The sequence below is a fragment of the Lampetra planeri genome, chromosome 1 (assembly GCF_965212315.1).
Source record: "Lampetra planeri chromosome 1, kcLamPlan1.2.h2, whole genome shotgun sequence".
NCBI classification, from domain to species: domain Eukaryota; kingdom Metazoa; phylum Chordata; class Hyperoartia; order Petromyzontiformes; family Petromyzontidae; genus Lampetra; species Lampetra planeri.
In genome coordinates this window covers 12,131,805-12,151,064 of record NC_136107.1, presented here as the reverse complement: position 1 = coordinate 12,151,064, position 19,260 = coordinate 12,131,805, and the positions used below count along the sequence as shown (strand labels likewise).

The window sequence follows — 19,260 nt, the reverse complement described above, 5'->3', positions numbered from 1 at the left end:
TGATGCTGGATGCAATTACCAGCGAAACGTCGTACTCAAATTGTAAATGTTGTGGTTTCACGCTTCAACACACCGGTGGGCTAAAGCAGTGAACTATTTGTCTTTTGTCAACGTGACACTTTTTTTACTGATTGGCCGTGTCGGGTGGTGGAGGGTTACGACACATTTATAAATAACGCGATCTAAACCCAAAAATCGTTGATTATGAACAATATTGGTCGCGAAAGCCTACGTGTTAAACCAGCTATTTAAATACTGGCAAAATATATATAATAATATATTTATTGGTGTTTCTCCCTTGTGATGGGACATTGTAGGATCACGTTGAGATTTATAAGGGTGTAGTGGGTTCGAATTAGGTGCACACACACGCAGCTTGGAGGCAACACTATTTATTAACGGTAAGTAATATAACACTGTACATGAGGTGGTGACCACCTTCCTCAACTCACTAACACTCTGGAACGCGACACAGACTGGACCAGGCAGGCAACGGCCTGCCTGGCCCAGGACGACGACTCGGGACTTGACGACCGATGATGTCTTCTCTTTGGAGTACAGTACAACAGCCTCGCTCTGCGTTCACACCACGCTTATATCTGCTTTGGCGTGGCTGGCTCCGCCCCGGCGTGGCTGGCTCTCTTCAGGCCACGCCTCCCTTCCCAGGACACGCCTCACTTCCCCCACCTCTGGGAAGGTCCGGATCCCTTCACCACGTGACCCCCCAGGCACCCCCTTGGGGCCCCCAGCCTTCGTACAGGCCGACACAGTAGTGACCGTTCTATGTCACTACAAGGGCACGGGGTGACCAATAGGTGTGAATTCGTCTGTAATAAGGTAGGCACTGATACAGGGTTGACAGGTATGCCGATGTAGATTGCTGACCACACTTCCATTGTGCGCTCCAGGTGAGTTCGGTGCAGAGCATCGCAATGCTGGGCCGCGTGGCTTCCTCCTCCGTCGAGGGCTCCTTGGTGTACGTGATGGAGCGCAGCGAGGTGTACATGCGTGTGCGAGATGGCTGGAGGCAGATCAGTGTAAGTGCTTTAGTGCAGTAGCGTTGAGTGTGTAGAGCTCTGGTGTTGTATGCGTGTGTGTGTGAAGTCGTGGTGTTGTGTGGGGAGCGGTGTTGTAGCGGTTAGCGTGTTGCGCTATGAACCCGGCAATTCCTGCTCACGGCCAACACTAGTGATGATTATCTTAACTGGTCCTGGGCCACCCCTATGTTGACTTAGCCTTAAATGAGTACCTGGTGCAGTGTTTAAAATCATCGCAACTAGCGAGAAAAAGGAAATCGGGCATGGTGCAGACCACCCACCCCCTCGTGTACCGTTCGGGCCATCATAGGTGCTCGCTAACAGCACTTGCCCCAACAGTCTGTTGAAGGTTATACGAAGGATCTGTTTTTTAGTGTTGTGTGTGTGTGGAGCGGCCATGTTGTAGTGTGTGCAGTGTGTATTGTGTATGTGGAGTAGCGGTATTTAAATGATCAACTTTATCTTGTTTCCTTTCCTTAGCTGGGAGAAGTAATTCCAATTCCCAGAGAAGATGATGAATCTGTGAGTACTGTATATGGCATTTCAAACTCTTTATTTCTTCTCAATGTAATGCCAATTCTTGTCAAATATTCGTTTGATTACGTGTAAATATTTATGATTCAGTTAAAAACTACTTTCATAGCAGCAGCGGGGATGCACACTGAAATCTGAATCGCACCTCCGTCGGAGTAACGGGGCATTCTATGGTGCCCGTTTGTCACGTAGGTGTCTTCACGGGTGGTGAATGTGGTCAATCCTCTGCCACGGTTCCCCGTAGTGGATCGCATCCCCACAAACAACCAGAGGGAGAGTGGCAACCGGGGAGACAACCATCTGCCCCAGCCACACGGCGACCGCGGCTCGCATGTGCACCACACCTCCCACGTGGAACGTGCGTCACACGGGAGCGGAGGGCAGCACGCATCACAAGGGGGGGTGCAACAGCCCTCGCACGGGGGTGGGGGGCACGGAGACTGGCGTGACGACCGGCATGGCTCTGCAGCGAGCAGCTCGGGACACCGGTCGCACGAGATCAGCTACCACGAAAACAGCCCGCCACGAGTACTTCCCGGCAGTGGCCAATCCGGGGTGGGTTCTGTTTTCCCGTTACCTCTTGTCCGTTGGGTATGGCTTTGTTAAGCAGCACATACATATATCTGCTAGCCATCGAATGTATGTATGTATGCATGTTGAACTTAAATCGCACCGTACGTCGTCAACTATGGTAATCGGAAGTGCAGGACAAATAAAGTTGAAAACCTAGTTGAAGAACAAAAACAGTCACTGTATCATGCACTTTCAGATGCGCTTCTCCGGCCGTCTGGAATGCTCTTCTTTCCAATATTAGGAAGCCACTGTAGCTATGCACTTTTAAATCTAGATTGACAGCTCATTTCTTTTGAACTGCTTTTGGTGTTTAGTTTGTTCTTTCCCCGCACCTCCGATTAGCATGGTTGGCTATGCACGGTAAGAAAGAAGTAAAAAATACATACACGTCCAAGTCTGATGGTGAAAGGATCGCCTTGGGGTAAGCTGCATGGATGTTCTCAATTTGATGACAATAGTTTTCATTTCCGGAACAAATACACTTAACCAATGGACTGTGTGAAGGTTATTTTCGTTCTGTCCTTGTTCCCTTCGCTTGATTGCAGGGATTGATTTATCACTGGTAGACTGGAGTAGCTAGGTGAATAGTAGCCACAGCCATAGCAACAGGTAAACCGATTGTGGTGTGCCAGGTGCCGAAATCTTTTCAGGTCACATGTAGAATAGTGTGAAATTAACTGTGAAAATTGTATACGCAAGCTGGGCTGTGCCATGTCACCAAAGTGCATGCATACAATAAATCGCGCATATAAAAGTTAACAATTCAGAATCTCGCTTCAACGATCGCCATGATGTGTGCGCACAGCTGCACCTGATAGCACTGAATGAGCCGCAGCCCGGAGCCATGCATGGGATCCGCGGCGTCGACTTCCAGTGCTTCCAGCAGGCACGCGCCATCGGCCTGCACGGTACCTTCCGTGCCTTCCTTTCCTCCAAGGTGCAGGACCTGGTCTCCATCGTGCGCCGCACCGACCGAGACTCCATGCCCATCATCAACCTCCGCGTGAGTGCCTACACTCCTGCCACGGACATTTCATCATCTCACCGGTCCTCTGAATTAGCTCCAACCTAGCAGTTTTGGACTTGCTGTGAGAAGAAATTATGTGCACTCAATGTGTAGTGTAGCACAAGAACAGGTTTGAAATGCTCCTACGTGGGGGTTTTCTGGTTGTGCCCTATAGGTCTGATGTTCTTTCTGGTCCAACCTGCAAACACATTCGAGAGCTAAGCTTAATATGCTTTGCTGCCATTGTCATGACAAACACTGCCCTATAATTGAACATCATATAAACAGAAAGCCATTTATTGTGACATAATTAGCGACCACAAATTCAGTTTTCAGTTCAATTTAATCCCACTTTGTGCTGAATTGATGATAGCACCTGCTGTTGATAAAATCAAGAATAAAATTAATAATTAAGAATAATTTGCAATATTTGCAATGTGCTGCTGTCACCAAAGCCAGACCATGGATTACATGCTCTTTGGTTCTTTCGGTAGAGTCACGTAGGTAGAAAATTTTAATTAAATATTTATTTTACCGAAAGAACAATAGTATGGATTCCTGCAGTCACGAAAGCTTTAAATGAACATGGATTATATAATATAGCACTCCCTGCACTGCCGATTTGTGGAAAGTATCACGACATCCACCAAGCTTTCAAAGGGATAGTGAATGGCTTAATAACCTCGCTATACATGGATTTCATGTTGCTGTGGTTTCACCTTGGCATACGAAGACCTGCTGTTAATCGGCCCACAAATTATTTGCTGTGCACAATCACGTGTTAATCGTCATCAGTCACCCAGTGCAATGAGTAGGAGGCATTGCACTTCATTCCTGTGTTTTTGTTGTTGTGATTTTTTAGGGAGAAGTTCTATACAGGAACTGGAATGAAATATTCTCGGGCTCGGAGGGGCAGTTGAACTACAATGTTCCCATTTATTCATTTGACGGTCGAGATATCCTCACGGATCCAGCATGGTAAGGTTGTCGCTGGTTTTTTTTCATACTCTCTGAATAGGTTACAAAGATTAGATATTTTTTTTGCATAACCTCGGTGACATTCAATTATTGTCCATGTTGATTGTTGTGCACTGAAGTGATCCCAAAGCTTGCTGCTGTAGTGGGCAGCTTAACAATCATGTTGCACGCGTACGCACGTGGATGCGTGCGCGTGTGTGTGTGTGTGTGGCGCATGGTATTCCCAGGTCCCAGAAGCACGTATGGCACGGCTCGGACGCACACGGCCGCCGGCTTGTCACGCAGTACTGCGAGATGTGGCGTGTGGGCGACAACGCCGTAACAGGCCAGGCCTCCCCACTCGCCTCGCGTCGCCTCCTGCAGCAGCAGCCCCTCGGCTGCAGCTCCGCCCTGGCAGTGCTGTGCATCGAGAACAGTGGCGCACACGAGCAGATTCGCAGGCGCTAGGGCTGCACAGCCACAGCTCCGCGTTCCCTCCCTGCGTTTTTTTCCCTCCCCTGCCGTTTCCTCTTCTCCCCCCCCCCCACGCGTGTGTTTACGTGGATACTGCTTGGAGATCACCGCAATGGTTACGTTTTGTTATCGGTGGCCGTCATCCTGCGGAGGGCACGTCGAGCCGCTCGCACTGCATCCCCTCCTCCCGCGTCCCTTCCCTGCGCCGTGGCTGTGAGAATGTGGCGTCGGTGTGAGCAAGTGACGTTCACTGACGAGGAGAGTTTGAGTCGACTTTCGCTCTCTGCTTTCACAGAGAATCAAACTCGCCCGAAGAAGTGTCCATTACATGTATGAAACAGCACAGTAGATAGGATATAGCACAAACGACAAATGGGTGCTTTACATGCCAATACGTTTATGGACACTGCTATTGCTACTACTAATACTACTACTTTTACGACTGATAATAATAATGCAGTAATATAATGTATAATCATATATTGTTATCATTAATGCTACAATTAAATAATTTTACGTGACTCAACACTGCATATAATGGAGCAATAAGTGATTTAATTCACAAGTTGGTTAAAGAGTAAAAATATTCAAGTGCAAAAGATCAATAATCTACAAAATATACAGAATGATTAGCAGATACATTATTAATGCACTTTATCATCATGGAATGTTCATTGGGCAATTTAATAATTTCTAAGGCACGTTTTTTTTGTGTGGACAAGGATAAAACATATAACTCTGCTAAGCGATGCTGAAATATATTATTATTACTGTGTTATAATTAGTGCGTGGGCTCCAAAGTCTTGTAACATATTATAACGATTGTTTATTGCAATCATTAAGAAAGCCCTTCTTAAGATTCAGCTGAGCTTATCTTATCTGTTAATCCTTACCCAATAAAAACAACTAACCACCATTGATGTACTGGCAATGCAGAGAAAGCCGACAATCCGATTTGCTCATCACTGGGAAGAGAAAAATAACCCAGCCGAAATTCCACGTTATTTCTTATAATGTTATTTTCAAAATGAATTCCAATTTTTATTGGCATTGTGGTATTGCAGATTCCCACAGAATCTGAACTCTTTGTGGGGAGAGTGGCTGTGCTAGAGGGAGGGTAGTGGATCAGAGAAACCACAATGAATGCAATGCAACATGTATTGGAAACACTGAATTTAATATCCAAGTATTCATCAGTTGGGAAATGGCTGAATTGGAAACTTTGTTTTGTTAGAGCATGAAACATTATTGTGCGGTAGCAGGCTTAAACAGTGATGCCTCGGTCAGCAATTGATGAGAATTAAAATGTGTGTGTCGGTCCCACAGAGCCAGGCTCTGAATACTTGAACATCTTTGTGATATTTAAATCTTGTAAAGTACAACAAATTACGAGTACAACAATGTTTTGCTAATTAAATTACGTAAATAATTTGGGAAATTTTGTCTGATTTTAAAGAAATTACACACGTTTCGGTGAGGAATATATATTTTTGTAAATGTACATCAGTTTATTGTATTTATGCCCCACTAAAATGGTAGTTTTATCTTAAATATCCCCACAGGCTCACACGAATTTGCGCCAACAACAAGGCAAGAGACTATACGTTTAATGAATCTAAGCAAGGGTACCATGCACTGCCATGTCTATAAATATATATTGGGGCACAAATTAAACAATTAAATGCAGATTTTAAAATATCAGGTGAGTGCTGTGGAGTTACCCTTACCGGTCAAGTGTGAGTTAGGTGACTAAAGACTGACGTAGGATTAAACTTTACATTTGTACTAACGTGTTTTATCCCAGGAAAACTCATGAGTCTAATGACATTTTCTGGAGGGTTCTGCTCGGGATTTTTGGCTGTTTTTTCTGATCCTGCCCAAAACGTTGCAGCATGCCTGTTTGACAAATCATACTGAACACAAATCAGCGGTCGTACATAAAATAAATTGCTAAACTACAGATTTTTTTAACGACTACTTTTCGCCACTGGGTAGGTTTTCGCGATTGTGCTGTACAGCTCTTTCGTGTGTTTTCTTGTTGTGCAGCGTGTTGTTCAGCTCGATGTCCAACGTATCCAACGTATCGCTCCACCTGTTCAGAGCTTTTTCAGTAGCCGATTGAAGTTTCAGATGCAGCACTCAGCAGGTGCAATGATATGTAAGACTGTGCTGAAAAACACGCTGTACATCCCAGACATGTGCACGTACCCAGGGTTCTGAATTTCCAAGCCACAGTAAATACATTCAGTTTGGAGCTTGTGTCTGTAGAGGTCAATGTGGCTATGGAATGGATTCGCGCTGTACCATCATAAAGGACACATGCCCATCTGGTTTTGAATAAAGCAGTTGAGACATACATTGTCTATTTTATGTTGACCATCTTTTATTGCAAAAAATAACGTGCAAATTGCAACTGAATGACAGCAGAAAAAGTTAATCATTTCGCTAGAAAAACGATTCCGCTATAAATTCCTCGAAATATATAATTTTGTAATGTTGATAAGAACATGTGGCATTCAATCTTAACTGTCCCTTAAATGACAGCTAATTCCATAGCTGTATACAGGCTGGTGAAACAGTGTACAAGTCTCATAAAAGCTTAAAATTGCAAGAAAAATAATTGTGTCATCTGCTCAAGCTGTGCTCTGAATATACATTGTACTCATTGTGACTGGTAGAAGCATACTGCAATGCTCTGCTATGTTGTGCATTTGTCATAATTCTAAGTGACAAAGAGTGTGGTGCAATTTTCAAACAGAAATCCACATGCCTGTAGCACGGATTGGGCATGGATTTACTATATAATTATCTGCAACTAAGAGCATATGCAAGCTGGTGTGAAACATATTACCCCTGGCTGACTGTAAAACCAAAAGTTGACAGTAACCTACTATATATTGCCCGGTGCATTGTATCCAAATACTCTTACTGTAAGGTGGCAAATTAATATATTTACCCATTAAAAATAATCCGTCAAAAGTGATCAGCAAAGCCAAATTAATCTGAAAAACAGTGACCAAACATTGTATCCAACACCTATCGGTCGGTATAACTGGAATATTTAATGAGCCACTAACTTGTTTTTGTATGAAAAATTGCAATACCATGTAGTTTACTTTATTTTGTAACATTTAAGTGGCCTTAATAATCCACTGGTGCTTATGTTACGTCTGTAGAGATTAAAAGTAACATTTCATGTGAACCATCATTACTGCTTGTGCTTAAAATTGCCATTAGGAGATCTCTTAATAGCAAGAGGAATGGTTTGTGATTTTTTAAAAAGAAATTGGTGTCATGTTTTAATATCATAGCTTGCATGCAATGCATATTAATTTAATAACAGACTCTTTAAAAAACGTATCTTTTGAAGATATATTTTATATTCTTGAAGCTTTATGTCACTGTAAAGGACCCATATTAATGTATACACTGGAACTAAATAAAGGAATTGGAAAATATGAAGCACAGAACATACATTTTTGGGTTTAGCATTTGAAATTATGATAAATGACTTACCTGTTGAGAATAGTTTTTATCCCCTTTTTTTTTTAAACAAAAAAACACCTTTTACAAGGAATCATGTCTGCATTAACCACAATACTTGTGGTCAGAATGCAAAAAAAACATACTCTGATAATATATGCATTGTCTTTGAAACTGATTGGTCCACACCAGAGACAGCTTTCTTTTGAGCCTCGTCTCAAACGGTGTTAGACCAGAGGATGCCAAAAGGCGTACAGCTCAAAGACAATGCACTATCAAAGTAATGAGAGCTCGGTGAGCCTCTACATCAGGGGACCTCCTTTGCCAATACCAAAATATGAGAAAAGGGGTTTCCCCTTTTTTCTGGCAACAAAAAAACACCTTTTACAAGGAATCATGTCCGCATTAACCACAATACTTGTGGTCAGAATAAAAAAAAAATACTCTGATAATATATGCATTCTTCTTGGTTGTTTCGGTAAAGTCACATAGAAGGGAAATAATAAAATAATAAAAATAAAACATAATAAAATACAATTCTCACGACGTTTCGGCCACAACGCAAGCAGCCATCCTCAGGTGAAGAACATGTCTGTCGGAAAGACAGCGTCTGAATGAACACCACCAAGCTTGGCAGCGTATTCTTAGGTTTTTTCGGTAAAGTAACGTAGGTAAAAACATTAAAATTAATAAAAGTAAAATAAAATAAAAATCACGTTTCGGAGGCAACACAAGCTTCCGTCTTCAGGTGGAACCGTCACAGCCACGACAGCTGTATCAAGTAAATGAGAGATTGCAGGAGCTACCACTCCGTTTATATAATGGTTGGAGAGGGGGGAAGGGCCAAGTACAGCACACTTTTTATTCATATGGTAAGGTGAGGCTTAAGAGGGTGAGCCTTTGTTATGGTTTGTGACAACTAAACATGGTGAACATGGTAAACATGGTACACCTGTAATAGTTGTCTGTCAAATAATAAATAAGATTGGTCAAATAAGTGTAGTTAAATCTTTTTTGCATGGTTAATCACATCTTTCCAATGATTACTCAGTTTGTAACCATCATCACGGTTGAAATTATGTCTGTGTTTGTATATTTGTATGGCTTCGTGTACAAACCTTTGATGGTAGCCAGGAGGTTTGCAGAGAACCTTGGTCTCGGAAAAGACAATTTCATGAGAGCCCACCGAGTTGTAGCAATGATCGGCAACGGCCGAAGAATCAGTTCTGCCGTGTTTCAGATCTGACTTGTGCTCGCGGACACGATCAGAAACATGACGTTTCGTTTCTCCAATGTAGCAATCACCACAAATGCAACTCAATTTGTAGACTCCAGGATACTGTAAGTCAGGAACGACATCCTTCACAGATGGAATCAGATCACGGATTTTATGCACTGTACTGAATCGGACTTGGATCTTATGTTTGTTTAGAATTTTGGAGATCTTTTTGGTCACGCCTGCTAAGTATGGTAAAGTGATAGTTTTGGTCGGAGTTTCATGTGGCTGTTTCTGTGTGGTGGGAGAAACAGCTTCATCCTGAGGGCCTCGGATACTCTGACCGCACTATCCGCCAATGGACTTGCACGTGACGAGGTCACATGTCACAACAGCGGTTGTGCTATGATGTGATATATTGGCACAGAAAGCGCATCTAAACCACAACAGCATATATATAAATGTCATACGTTCGTCGACTTTACGGAGCTTCCCACCAGCAGTGGCAGTTCCAGGCATTCCCACCTAAAAAAGGGCAAAGATCCAGGTGTTCGAAACCTCATACAGGCTGGTCCGGGTAAGTGCCATCATGCATGATTGCATGTCACTGGCCTCATGTTCTGCTCTATGGTATATGATATTGTAAGACAGCATTATGCCATAATAATATATACCGTGCCGTATGATACTGACCAATGTCCTAACCAGGGACGCAAAGTTTTGCCACATCACACCAACATATGTTACCTTTACAATAAATGTAGCACGATATGCTGTGGCCATGCTTAACCAGGAACAATTAAATAACAGGAGCCTTGTGAACAAAAGTTATGCCGTGCTTGTACCCATGGAAACCAGTGAGGAGCGATGCGCAAGGTGTAGGGACTTTTCAATGATTACTCCGAGTTCCTTCTTGCAGCCTGGACTGCAGCCAGAGATAATTTGTATTTGTCTGGTGCCTCAGCATCAATGCTATCATTATAAACGGATGCCACGTTGTCAATTGTCATATAATAAGCTGTGCCACAAAACTTATAATATCAAGCACTCGTAACAAGAAGTGTGCATCGTTATGTACTGTTCACAAATGATAAGTCTAGATCAGGGGTCGGCAACCTACGGCTCCGGAGCCGCATGCGGCTCTTTACGGGCTGCTTCTTGACGATATGTACGTATGTACATAGATGCATTGCGGCTCTTGAAATACTTAATTTTGTACCGAATTGGAAAGAAATGGCTCTTCTTGTTATTTTGGTTGCCGACCCCTGGTCTAGATGAAGCAATACAAAAATTGCTAACTATATAACACTTGGGGTATGAAATACATTTACACCAATTATCAGGGTTTTTTTTAAGTATCAACCAAAAACATCTAAATGTCTTATCTGTAAAAAAAAATAAAACACCAATTAAAATTGACTTTTAGTTACATAGTGTGCCATGCGTTGTGGACGATGGGATATGGGAAATATGTTAAGGTGCAAGTACATTTTTTTTCTGCCGTTGCTATATCTTGGATTTAAAAGGAAATTTAAAGCTACTTATAAAACAGCAGGAAACAGCACTAATGACATAAAAAAAAATATCTAAACTCAGATCTGACATATAGAGTGCAGCGCTATGAGCAAGACTGTCCAAGAACACACGAGTGCTCCATTGTATATTTATTATACAAATGCTCTATGCTATTTTTGTTAAAATCACTACATTGAAAACACAGTATTACAGTCATGTAAACACGTAAAATGACAAATCTAATCTACAATTTGCTTTGGTTCCTTTTCAACCCAGTGAACAATGTGCACTCTGTACACTTGGGGAGTGTTGGGACCTTACATTATTCCATGCCGTACGACATGCTCACGTATACAATACTCTTCTCACACGCGAACAGGTGCACAACCGCAGACACACGCACGCACACGCCTCGGGGAACAAAACGTGAGACATTTAAAACGCGCGTATCATCCTTATGTTGGCACCACACATTATATATTATTAGAACTACTTTTAGTGTTTAGTTGTCCTTACCCCGCAAATCAGATTAGCGTGGTTGGCTTCGTACAGTGCAAAAGAAGTTTAACATACATACAACTTACTTTCGGGTCACACTAACTTCAATAAATTTACTCCCAAGTTTTGTACGTGTGACTCAGCATACATATACATTTACGTTACTTTAAAAACAACATTGTTTTGGCTTGCGTGCCGTAGTAAGAAGGGCAAACGTCGAAATTGTTTGTCATTAATTGCCTATTTTTTGGCATGCAAGCTTTGCCATAAACTACTTCAGACAGAACATACTGAAATGGTTGCTTTAACTTGTATACATCTCCTGGATGCAGAGCAACACTTTGGCATTAATATTTTAAAAATCACAGCTCAGAGTAATTCCAATTACATTTCTTATTTGCCTATGTTTATATTAACACATCATATATACACACACATTTAGGTAATTAGGTACTTCAAAGGAAATACTTCCAAAATATTATACAACTTTATAAATATTATTACAATGATCAAATTTGAAATTGTAGAGGATTACAAATGTTATACGATACTGTAACACACGTAATATCTAAATAGCTGTTCTAAAATATAGCACACCGCTTTATGTTAGCACTGAGCACATAGAGCAGATCAATATTCACAATCTCCTCTGTGTGCATTTTCACGGTTGGGCTGTACAGCTCTGATTTCAGAAACTAAAAGGAAGTTTTCAATTGAGCGAGGAGCGAAACGTTGGACACCGTGCCAAACAACACGCGGTACAGCCCCAAAACGTACTGGACGGCAATATTCGTACTCCTTCACAGTTGCATTAATGTTCGGGCGTTTTTGGTTTACTTTTCGTTTCCTTAAAGGCAATCTCCTCCTTGGTATAAACAGTCAATTTGCAGTGAGCCACCTGCCGTTCAGGAAAAATACACTATGTTTAAGAGCAAATAAATATATTTTTGGTGATACAGTACGTAATTGAAGGACAGGCTGCATTGAGGTATTTAACGCCTGTGTTTTGCTTTTCTTGTAGACATTTTATTAAAGCTAAACATGTTTTGTTACATAGTCTCGTGAAGTTCGTCTTACGTGTTCAATGATTGCATAGAGCACAACACTTTAGTCCAAATGAATTCAATGCTACGGAGGTAGCATTTCATGTGCAAAACTACACGAACTCTTTTGGTTAAAGCTCTCATGAATGTTACACTCTTCATGTCAGGGGGTCTCCCTTTGATACAAATACAACCTCTGCGATATTGAGCTCATGTTTAACTGACCAAAATGGTGCGCAAGCATCCTCTCGTGAAGAATCATTACTCCGCTTTGTAAACGAGTTAAGATTGTTCTGTGGCTTCTCATTGTGATGTTGGTTTTGGTTTATTTAGACTTTTCTTTGGCTCGAAACTTCTCACCAACACAATTGTAATGTTAAAGCTTGCACACTGCAACAGTGAAGATATACCTCACAGGTAGATCTTAGTAGGGTACCCTCCCATATATACAATATAAAAAAGACCAAAAATATATTGTATACTGCTTCACAATAATGGTCAATTATTCCTTAAATAAACAAGGATATCCTTAATATCTAAGTCGCTGGGATAAAATGTGTATGTCATATGTTTTCCTCTAAAATATGCTTAGCTGCAGGTAAAGCTATGCATAGAAATGAGAAGCATAGGTCACTCTTGATGGCATAATGCGCTGCCATTTCTGGTAGCTAAGAGCGATAGGTGCTTTGTCCTTTAGTATCTGCCAACATGACACAAATGTGTTTAATGTCTTTTGTTCAGTTAATTTGTGTTGTAAGAACATGGCACGTGAAACCTATAAAATGTGTTTATCATTTGATTGCCTCTAGGTTTATTAGAATATGAAGAATACGGTATAAAGCATGCCCTGTCTATAAATTTACTTTTTCAAAGTAGGTCTCTACACCACAATGCAGCACACAGCACCGAGAGTGTGAGTGCTGCGTATCTTTCTGTGCACGCTCGACGTTCTTCATGCTGCGCACGCGCCTCTGTTCACAGCATGGGGGGAAGTGGTCTCGATGACGGGCGAGAGGTGTATGTCTTCTTTGGTTTGGAGTCACCGCCATCCATGGTCGTCTCCACGGGGGCCACGACCAACGTATTGTCCGGCATGGGCAACGTTTGCTCGTGAGTCTTGAGCCTCTTGATGGTGTTCTTCAGCATCTGCCGCTTGTTGCAGAACCACACGCGCACCACCTCACGCTCGTAGCACAGGTGTTCGGCGATGGCCGTCATCTCCTGGCCAGACGGGTGCGTATTGCGCTCAAAGTAAGCGTTGAGCGCCTCCAGTGCTTGAGGCGTGAACGAGGTGCGGCGTTTGCGCTTCCGCGATGGCTCGCTCCCCACAAAGTCGCTCAGGCTCTGCAGGCCGGTGCGCTGCCGAGCCTCAGCCTCCGTCATCCAGCGCTCAAGCACAGGCTTGATCTTCTGCGCGCTCTTAGGTGTGATGTCCAACTTCTCGAACCTGGCGGGACATAAAAGCCCGGGATTCATTTTGATGGGCGGTGTGGAACTGGCTGTGCTAGTAGTGCTAGCATTATCTCTAGCAAGAGGCCAGCCATCGCTAATCCCTTCTCCTCTTCTTGCTCCGAAGGCCGGCAGGAACACGTCGGCTCGCATGAAGAGGGCGTTTCTGCCGGGAGTCGGAGAGAGAAGAGAGTCTCACTTGGCTGCTTGCACTGTAACAATTTTAATAGACTCACGTAAATTGGATATATGGAAGAACCCGATGTAGAAAAATGTATTGTAGTAGCGTTAAATATCACATCATTGCTGCAGCTTTCACATGATGTTTTACCAATTAAATCACCGAATGAACCGTTTCTCTGAGAATGGTGAAAATTGTCAAGATTACATGCCAGTTACCTGCAGATGGCAGACTGGCTGTAGGCGGGCGCCTCGGTGCTGCTCATGGCCTGTCCAACCTGTGTTTGCGTGAGCCCCAGCGAGAGACGGCGGATCTTAAACACACGAGCGAACTCGCGTATCTCCTCCAGCTTCACGTTGTCGATATCGCTGCAAGCACCCTGGGGGTCTGAACATGCACACACACAGGTAATTTGTGCATCATGTCATTACTGTACAATATTATTAATACTGCAGATTCTCAAGTTTCCTTCTTACAGATCATTGTTTATTGTTCTATCGTGTGCTTTTTGATTGCTTAATTCAATTTCCTGTAGTGTAGCGGCAGCCTTCAGGAGTGGGTGCGTCTTTGTGGGTGCCACGGTGGCGAGATGTTAACTACCTCGCCTGGTATACAGGAGGTCATAGGTTTGATCCCGACCTCGACGCCTGTATATTTGGAGTTTGCATGTTTCTCTCCTCGTGGTCGCATGGATTTTTCTTCGGGTCCCCCAGTTTTTCCCTCCATATTTACACACATGCGTTTAAAGTATTTGGCTGTTATAAATTTTCACAAAATAAGCCACTTCATTAGGCTATCATTTATGGCGAGGTCGCTTCTGAATAATAACTATCTAGCTCAGTGGGCCTTACCTGGTAAAACACATATACATCGTTTTAACAGTTTTGATACAGGTAGGAACAACAGTTCCACACTGCCCACCAGGGATTATTTGTCTGTCTTTCGTGCATAGCCACGCCCTCGATTTGTATTTCATAGAGCGCTTCGGGCGGGCTCAGCACCACGTGACGCGCCGCCCCACGCAGCTTGCGCCGCGTGACACGGATCGCACGAATGCGCTGTCCAACCAAGTTCCTACCTGCCCACTCCGAAGGAACGTGTTAGTTTATTGAACAGTGGATCAGAACTCACTGTGGACTGCCGGCCCAATGCTTGGCGAGGCTGGGGAGAGAGGCTGTGGGACTGGGGATCCTTGGCTCGGTCCGACCGTCAGGGTGTGCTGCGGGGAAACTTGGCTCCTGTGTTGCCCTTGGAGTTGCTGGAATTAGCAGCAGCACCAACATGAACATACATTTATATTAACTCAACACGTGTCAAAAACACTGCCCCTAAAAGGAAAAACAAGTATACAATCGGGGACATTTGGGACAATCACCCTTCTCCATAGCAGCAGAAGATGAAGGGCCGTTGTCCGAGATGTCGCCTCGTATCTTTTTTTCTTTTTAGGGCAGTGTTATTGATGAATGTGTTGAGTTTTTGTTGCTTGTGCTTGTATAGAGCACTTACCTGCACAAACGGAGAGGCAGGTCAGACACATGCGTGAGCAGCGTGTGGAACGCGGGGCCAACGAGCAACATGGCTCCCTATTGGCTTTAAGAGTACACCTACGAATACGCTTACTTGCCATTGGTGGAGGGAGACAAATGACGTCAGACGTACCACCTCCCGACGCGGAAAGGTGCGCGCAGCAAATGGGAGATGAGAAGAGGTGTGACGAGGGATGGGAGGAGAGAAGTGATTGGATGGAGGAAAACGGGAGAGAGGGGAAAAGGATCTGGGAAGGCTCGGGGCACTTTTGATGGTGGAAATTGACATGAACGCACGCTGCAGATTTTAATGAAATCTTCTCACACCTTTTCTACAACCAACGTGTTGGAGTCATTAGATCGGTGGCAGTGGTGGGATCGATTACAAGATGTCTCGCGCTGGTCACTAAAGGAACCCCATCGAGACTCCAGGAGAAGTAGAGGATTGGGGTAGTGGCAACCCCAAGCACCCTGGGCCGAAATGGCCCAGAAGGCCGACCATTAAGAAGCCCGTTGGCGGCCACGTTTCCCGAAGGGACAGAGCTGAGGCAGTAAGATGAGGAGAGAGATGCTGGATACAGAAGGGCCACAAATGGCTGAGGGATGGAGACGGATGGAAGAGCGAATGGATCGCCTCACAGACGTCATCCTGCTACTACAACGAATTTCGGAGGGAACTGGTCAAGCAAGGGGACTGCCGCTAAAGGGGAGGGGGCAGAGACAGGTGACTCCACAATAAGAACCACCTCCAGGATAGCCAGAAGAACCATGTCGTCGGGCGGTCCTTGCCGTCGGGGATGGTGTCCACCATCATAGGCCGAGCCACAGAGGCTACCGCGCTACCAAGGGAGAATCCCCGATTGTAGGGATAGGGAGAACCGATAAATCGCTCTCTCTTCCTCGGGGAGAGTGAGTCACAGCAGGTGAATATACCTGTGGAAGAAGAGGAGTCACCACGAAAGTCACAGAGGATGGGCAGACAAGGACGAAGAGGAGAGGCAAGTAGGAGACAGCCATCTCCAAGTGAAGAACAATGAGACCATGGAAGGAGGACCCGGAACCACAAGCTGGGTCCCGTGAAGGAGTTTATGGTGGCGGGAGGTGACTGCTGCGCCTTTGTATGGCTATTTGAAGTGTCCTGCAAGAGCCTGGACTGGTCAGAGGAGGAGGCGGCACTGAAGGCCCTACCCACAGTCCTCGATGACGCCTTGACCATCTTAACAATTCCAGAGGCAAGAAGATCCACACTGACGGATGCTTATCGGGAGATGGCCGAGGTCTTTGACCCGCCATCCAGTGCGAAGCGCCGATTCCAGAACCGATCATGTAAGGAGTTGGAGTCGCCCTTAGCGTACCGCAGGGCACTCCTTTCTCGTGCCCAAGCCGCCTTCCCATGACTGGACGATGCAGCCTGGGACTCCTTGGTAGCAGAGAGACTGCTGGCAGACTCAACAGATGGGTATATTTCTTCCGATATTGCCAGAGGAGGAGCAAACGTCGCTAGGGATGGTTAAGTGTATCAGGATCCAGGAGGATATGAAGAAGCCAACATGAGTGGTTGCATGCATAGGAGAAGTGGAAGAGGGGGCCGGTAGTCCAGCACACGAGGAACCATTGGGAACCAGATCCTCCATAATGTCCGAGCCAGCCTCAGCAACGACGTTGGGAGCAACCATGAGAGTCAATTTGTAGCCCCGAATGGGGGAAGCATGGGAATTGTAGGACAAGTAAATACAGTAATTTGTATTGGGGAGTTACATGTTACGGGCCCGTTTCTCGTCTCTTCTAAATTGGCTGTTCCCTGCCTACTGGGGACTGATTACACTGTGTTACAATTATTTTTGTTCCTGGGTAGTAAGTGTTATACTCTTAGGCTTTTTCGATAAAGTCACGTAGGTAAAAATAAATAAATAAAAATATTTAATAGAAGTATAAAATAAAATTAATTGCACAGGTCGACGTTCGCCAATTTTTCTTGTAGCCCCGCCCACCACCCCCACGTCCCATTCCCTGGTTACCACATTCAGATAAGCCCCTCCCCCCTTAACTTGTATTTAAGGGCTTGTCTCTTGGAATATTGCCTCACTTGATGCAGTAAATTTAGCTGTGACGATCCCACCTGATGACGGAGACTTGTGTTGCCTCCGAAACGTCGTGATTTATTATTTTATTTCTATTAATACTTCTATTTTTTTTTTACCTACGTGACTTTACCAAAAAAGCCTTAGAGTATGAATCATTGCAGTCACGAAGGCTTCAAATCTAGAATTAGTAAGTGTTATTTCCTTCTAGATTTGAAGCTTTCCTGACTGCAAGGATTCATACTCTTTGGTTTTTTCGGTAAAGTCACGTAGGTAAAAAATTTAAATAAAATAAATGAACACAACTAAATTAAATCACGACGTTTCGGAGGCAACACAAGCTTCTGTCTTCAGGTGGAACTGTTACAGCCAAAATCACTGTAGTAAGTGAAGAGAGCTAATAGAGAAACGCGACTATATAGGGTAAGAGGGGGGAGGAGCCACGGTAGGGGGGGGGGGGTGCCGTGTGGAATCGGGGGGGGGGGGGAGCGGATGCTAGGCTGAGTTAAGACGATTGACAACATCTTTTCATTATGCAGGAGAGGCGGGGGGTATTGGGGTACCGTGACGGAAGTTGAATTTCATGTTAAATGTTTTGTAAATGTTATTTCCTAATTGCTTATGCCTCAAAGTACAGAAAATGGCTATTATTCCCCACCAACTTTGTTTTAGTGACCAGGACAGTTATATTTTGAAATTTACCTGTTTTTCAGAACATTCCAGATAGATGCAGTGCTGAGTAAACTTGGAGTAACTTCTAGAACATTCTAGAACTTTACAATAATATAAATAACAGTGTAGTGACATTGCGGATGTCACTGTGTAATGCTGGCCTTAGAGAGGCACGGCGTGCGATGTATAGATATCGCGGACACCACATATATATGGGTGCAGTACCAGCCCCAGAGGGGCTCGGTGAGCGCTGACTGACAGTGCTGGATGGCACCACGCTCTGCGTGCAGTGCCGACCTTTTTGGCACCAGGGACCGGTTTCGTGGAAGACAATGTTTTCATTGACCGGGGGGGGGGGGGGGCGGGGGTGGGGGCGGGGGGGTTCATCATTGGGTCTTTCCCCCTTTTCAAAGAAGCTCTCCAGCGACGTTTGTTTTTTACTCTTTGGCTAGGGTTAGCTTGTGGGCTTACCAAAACTGTGACTGAGACAAGTGCGCAGTGCAGGAAAGAGGCGCGGATGGAAGTGGTAAATAAAATAATGGGCGGGCAATACGCGGACTCACCGCTCACCTCCTGCTGTGTGGCCCAGTTCCTAACAGGCCACGGACCGGTACTGGTCTGTGGCCCGGGGGTTGGGGACCCCTGCTCTACAGGACAGGGTGTGAGAGTACCGGCCAAGGGAATGGGGTTACTATAGGCCGTGGCACTGGTTGACCCCAGAGGACACTTGACCAGTTGAGTCTACACAGGGCCCCCAAGTGGGGGCTAGGGGTGGTCACATGTCAGGTCAAGATCCTGCTCGAGGATTCCAGAAGGTGGTCGTCGCTAAGGGTGGGGCCAGCCATGCCACAGAGGATATAAACCAGGTCCCCGAGAGGGACCGGCTGCTGTTGTTCATCCTGAAGAATCTATGTTCTACGTCCTACAGAGTCACCAACACATGGACCGGGACCCGAGCTGTGGTCCGGTCCGTTGTAGCTAGTTATGGTGAAATTAGTGTAGTTAGCCTGGTGGC

At 44.6% G+C, this 19,260-nt stretch overlaps 2 protein-coding genes across 4 annotated transcripts in view; one reads left to right on the top strand and one right to left on the bottom strand.

Annotated features, from left to right (window-relative positions):
• Positions 1-8,043, top strand: part of LOC144717883 (uncharacterized) — a 59,069-nt gene extending 51,026 nt beyond the window's left edge. For all 3 annotated transcript variants that reach the window (XM_078593645.1, XM_078593635.1, XM_078593655.1), the window contains 6 exons: positions 909-1,037; positions 1,518-1,559; positions 1,764-2,126; positions 2,950-3,147; positions 4,013-4,128; positions 4,356-8,043. In XM_078593645.1, the coding sequence (XP_078449771.1) occupies positions 909-1,037; positions 1,518-1,559; positions 1,764-2,126; positions 2,950-3,147; positions 4,013-4,128; positions 4,356-4,575 (1,068 nt within the window). In that variant the 3' untranslated portion in view covers positions 4,576-8,043. The remainder of the gene's footprint in view (positions 1-908; positions 1,038-1,517; positions 1,560-1,763; positions 2,127-2,949; positions 3,148-4,012; positions 4,129-4,355) is intronic.
• Positions 8,044-13,165: 5,122 nt separating this feature from the next.
• LOC144723264 (POU domain, class 6, transcription factor 2-like) overlaps positions 13,166-19,260 on the bottom strand; it is a 103,302-nt gene continuing 97,207 nt past the window's right edge. The window contains exons 8-10 of the mRNA XM_078601858.1: positions 15,098-15,224; positions 14,185-14,353; positions 13,166-13,951 (exon numbers count right to left, since the gene is read on the bottom strand). Of these exons, the coding sequence (XP_078457984.1) occupies positions 13,312-13,951; positions 14,185-14,353; positions 15,098-15,224 (936 nt within the window). The 3' untranslated portion in view covers positions 13,166-13,311. The remainder of the gene's footprint in view (positions 13,952-14,184; positions 14,354-15,097; positions 15,225-19,260) is intronic.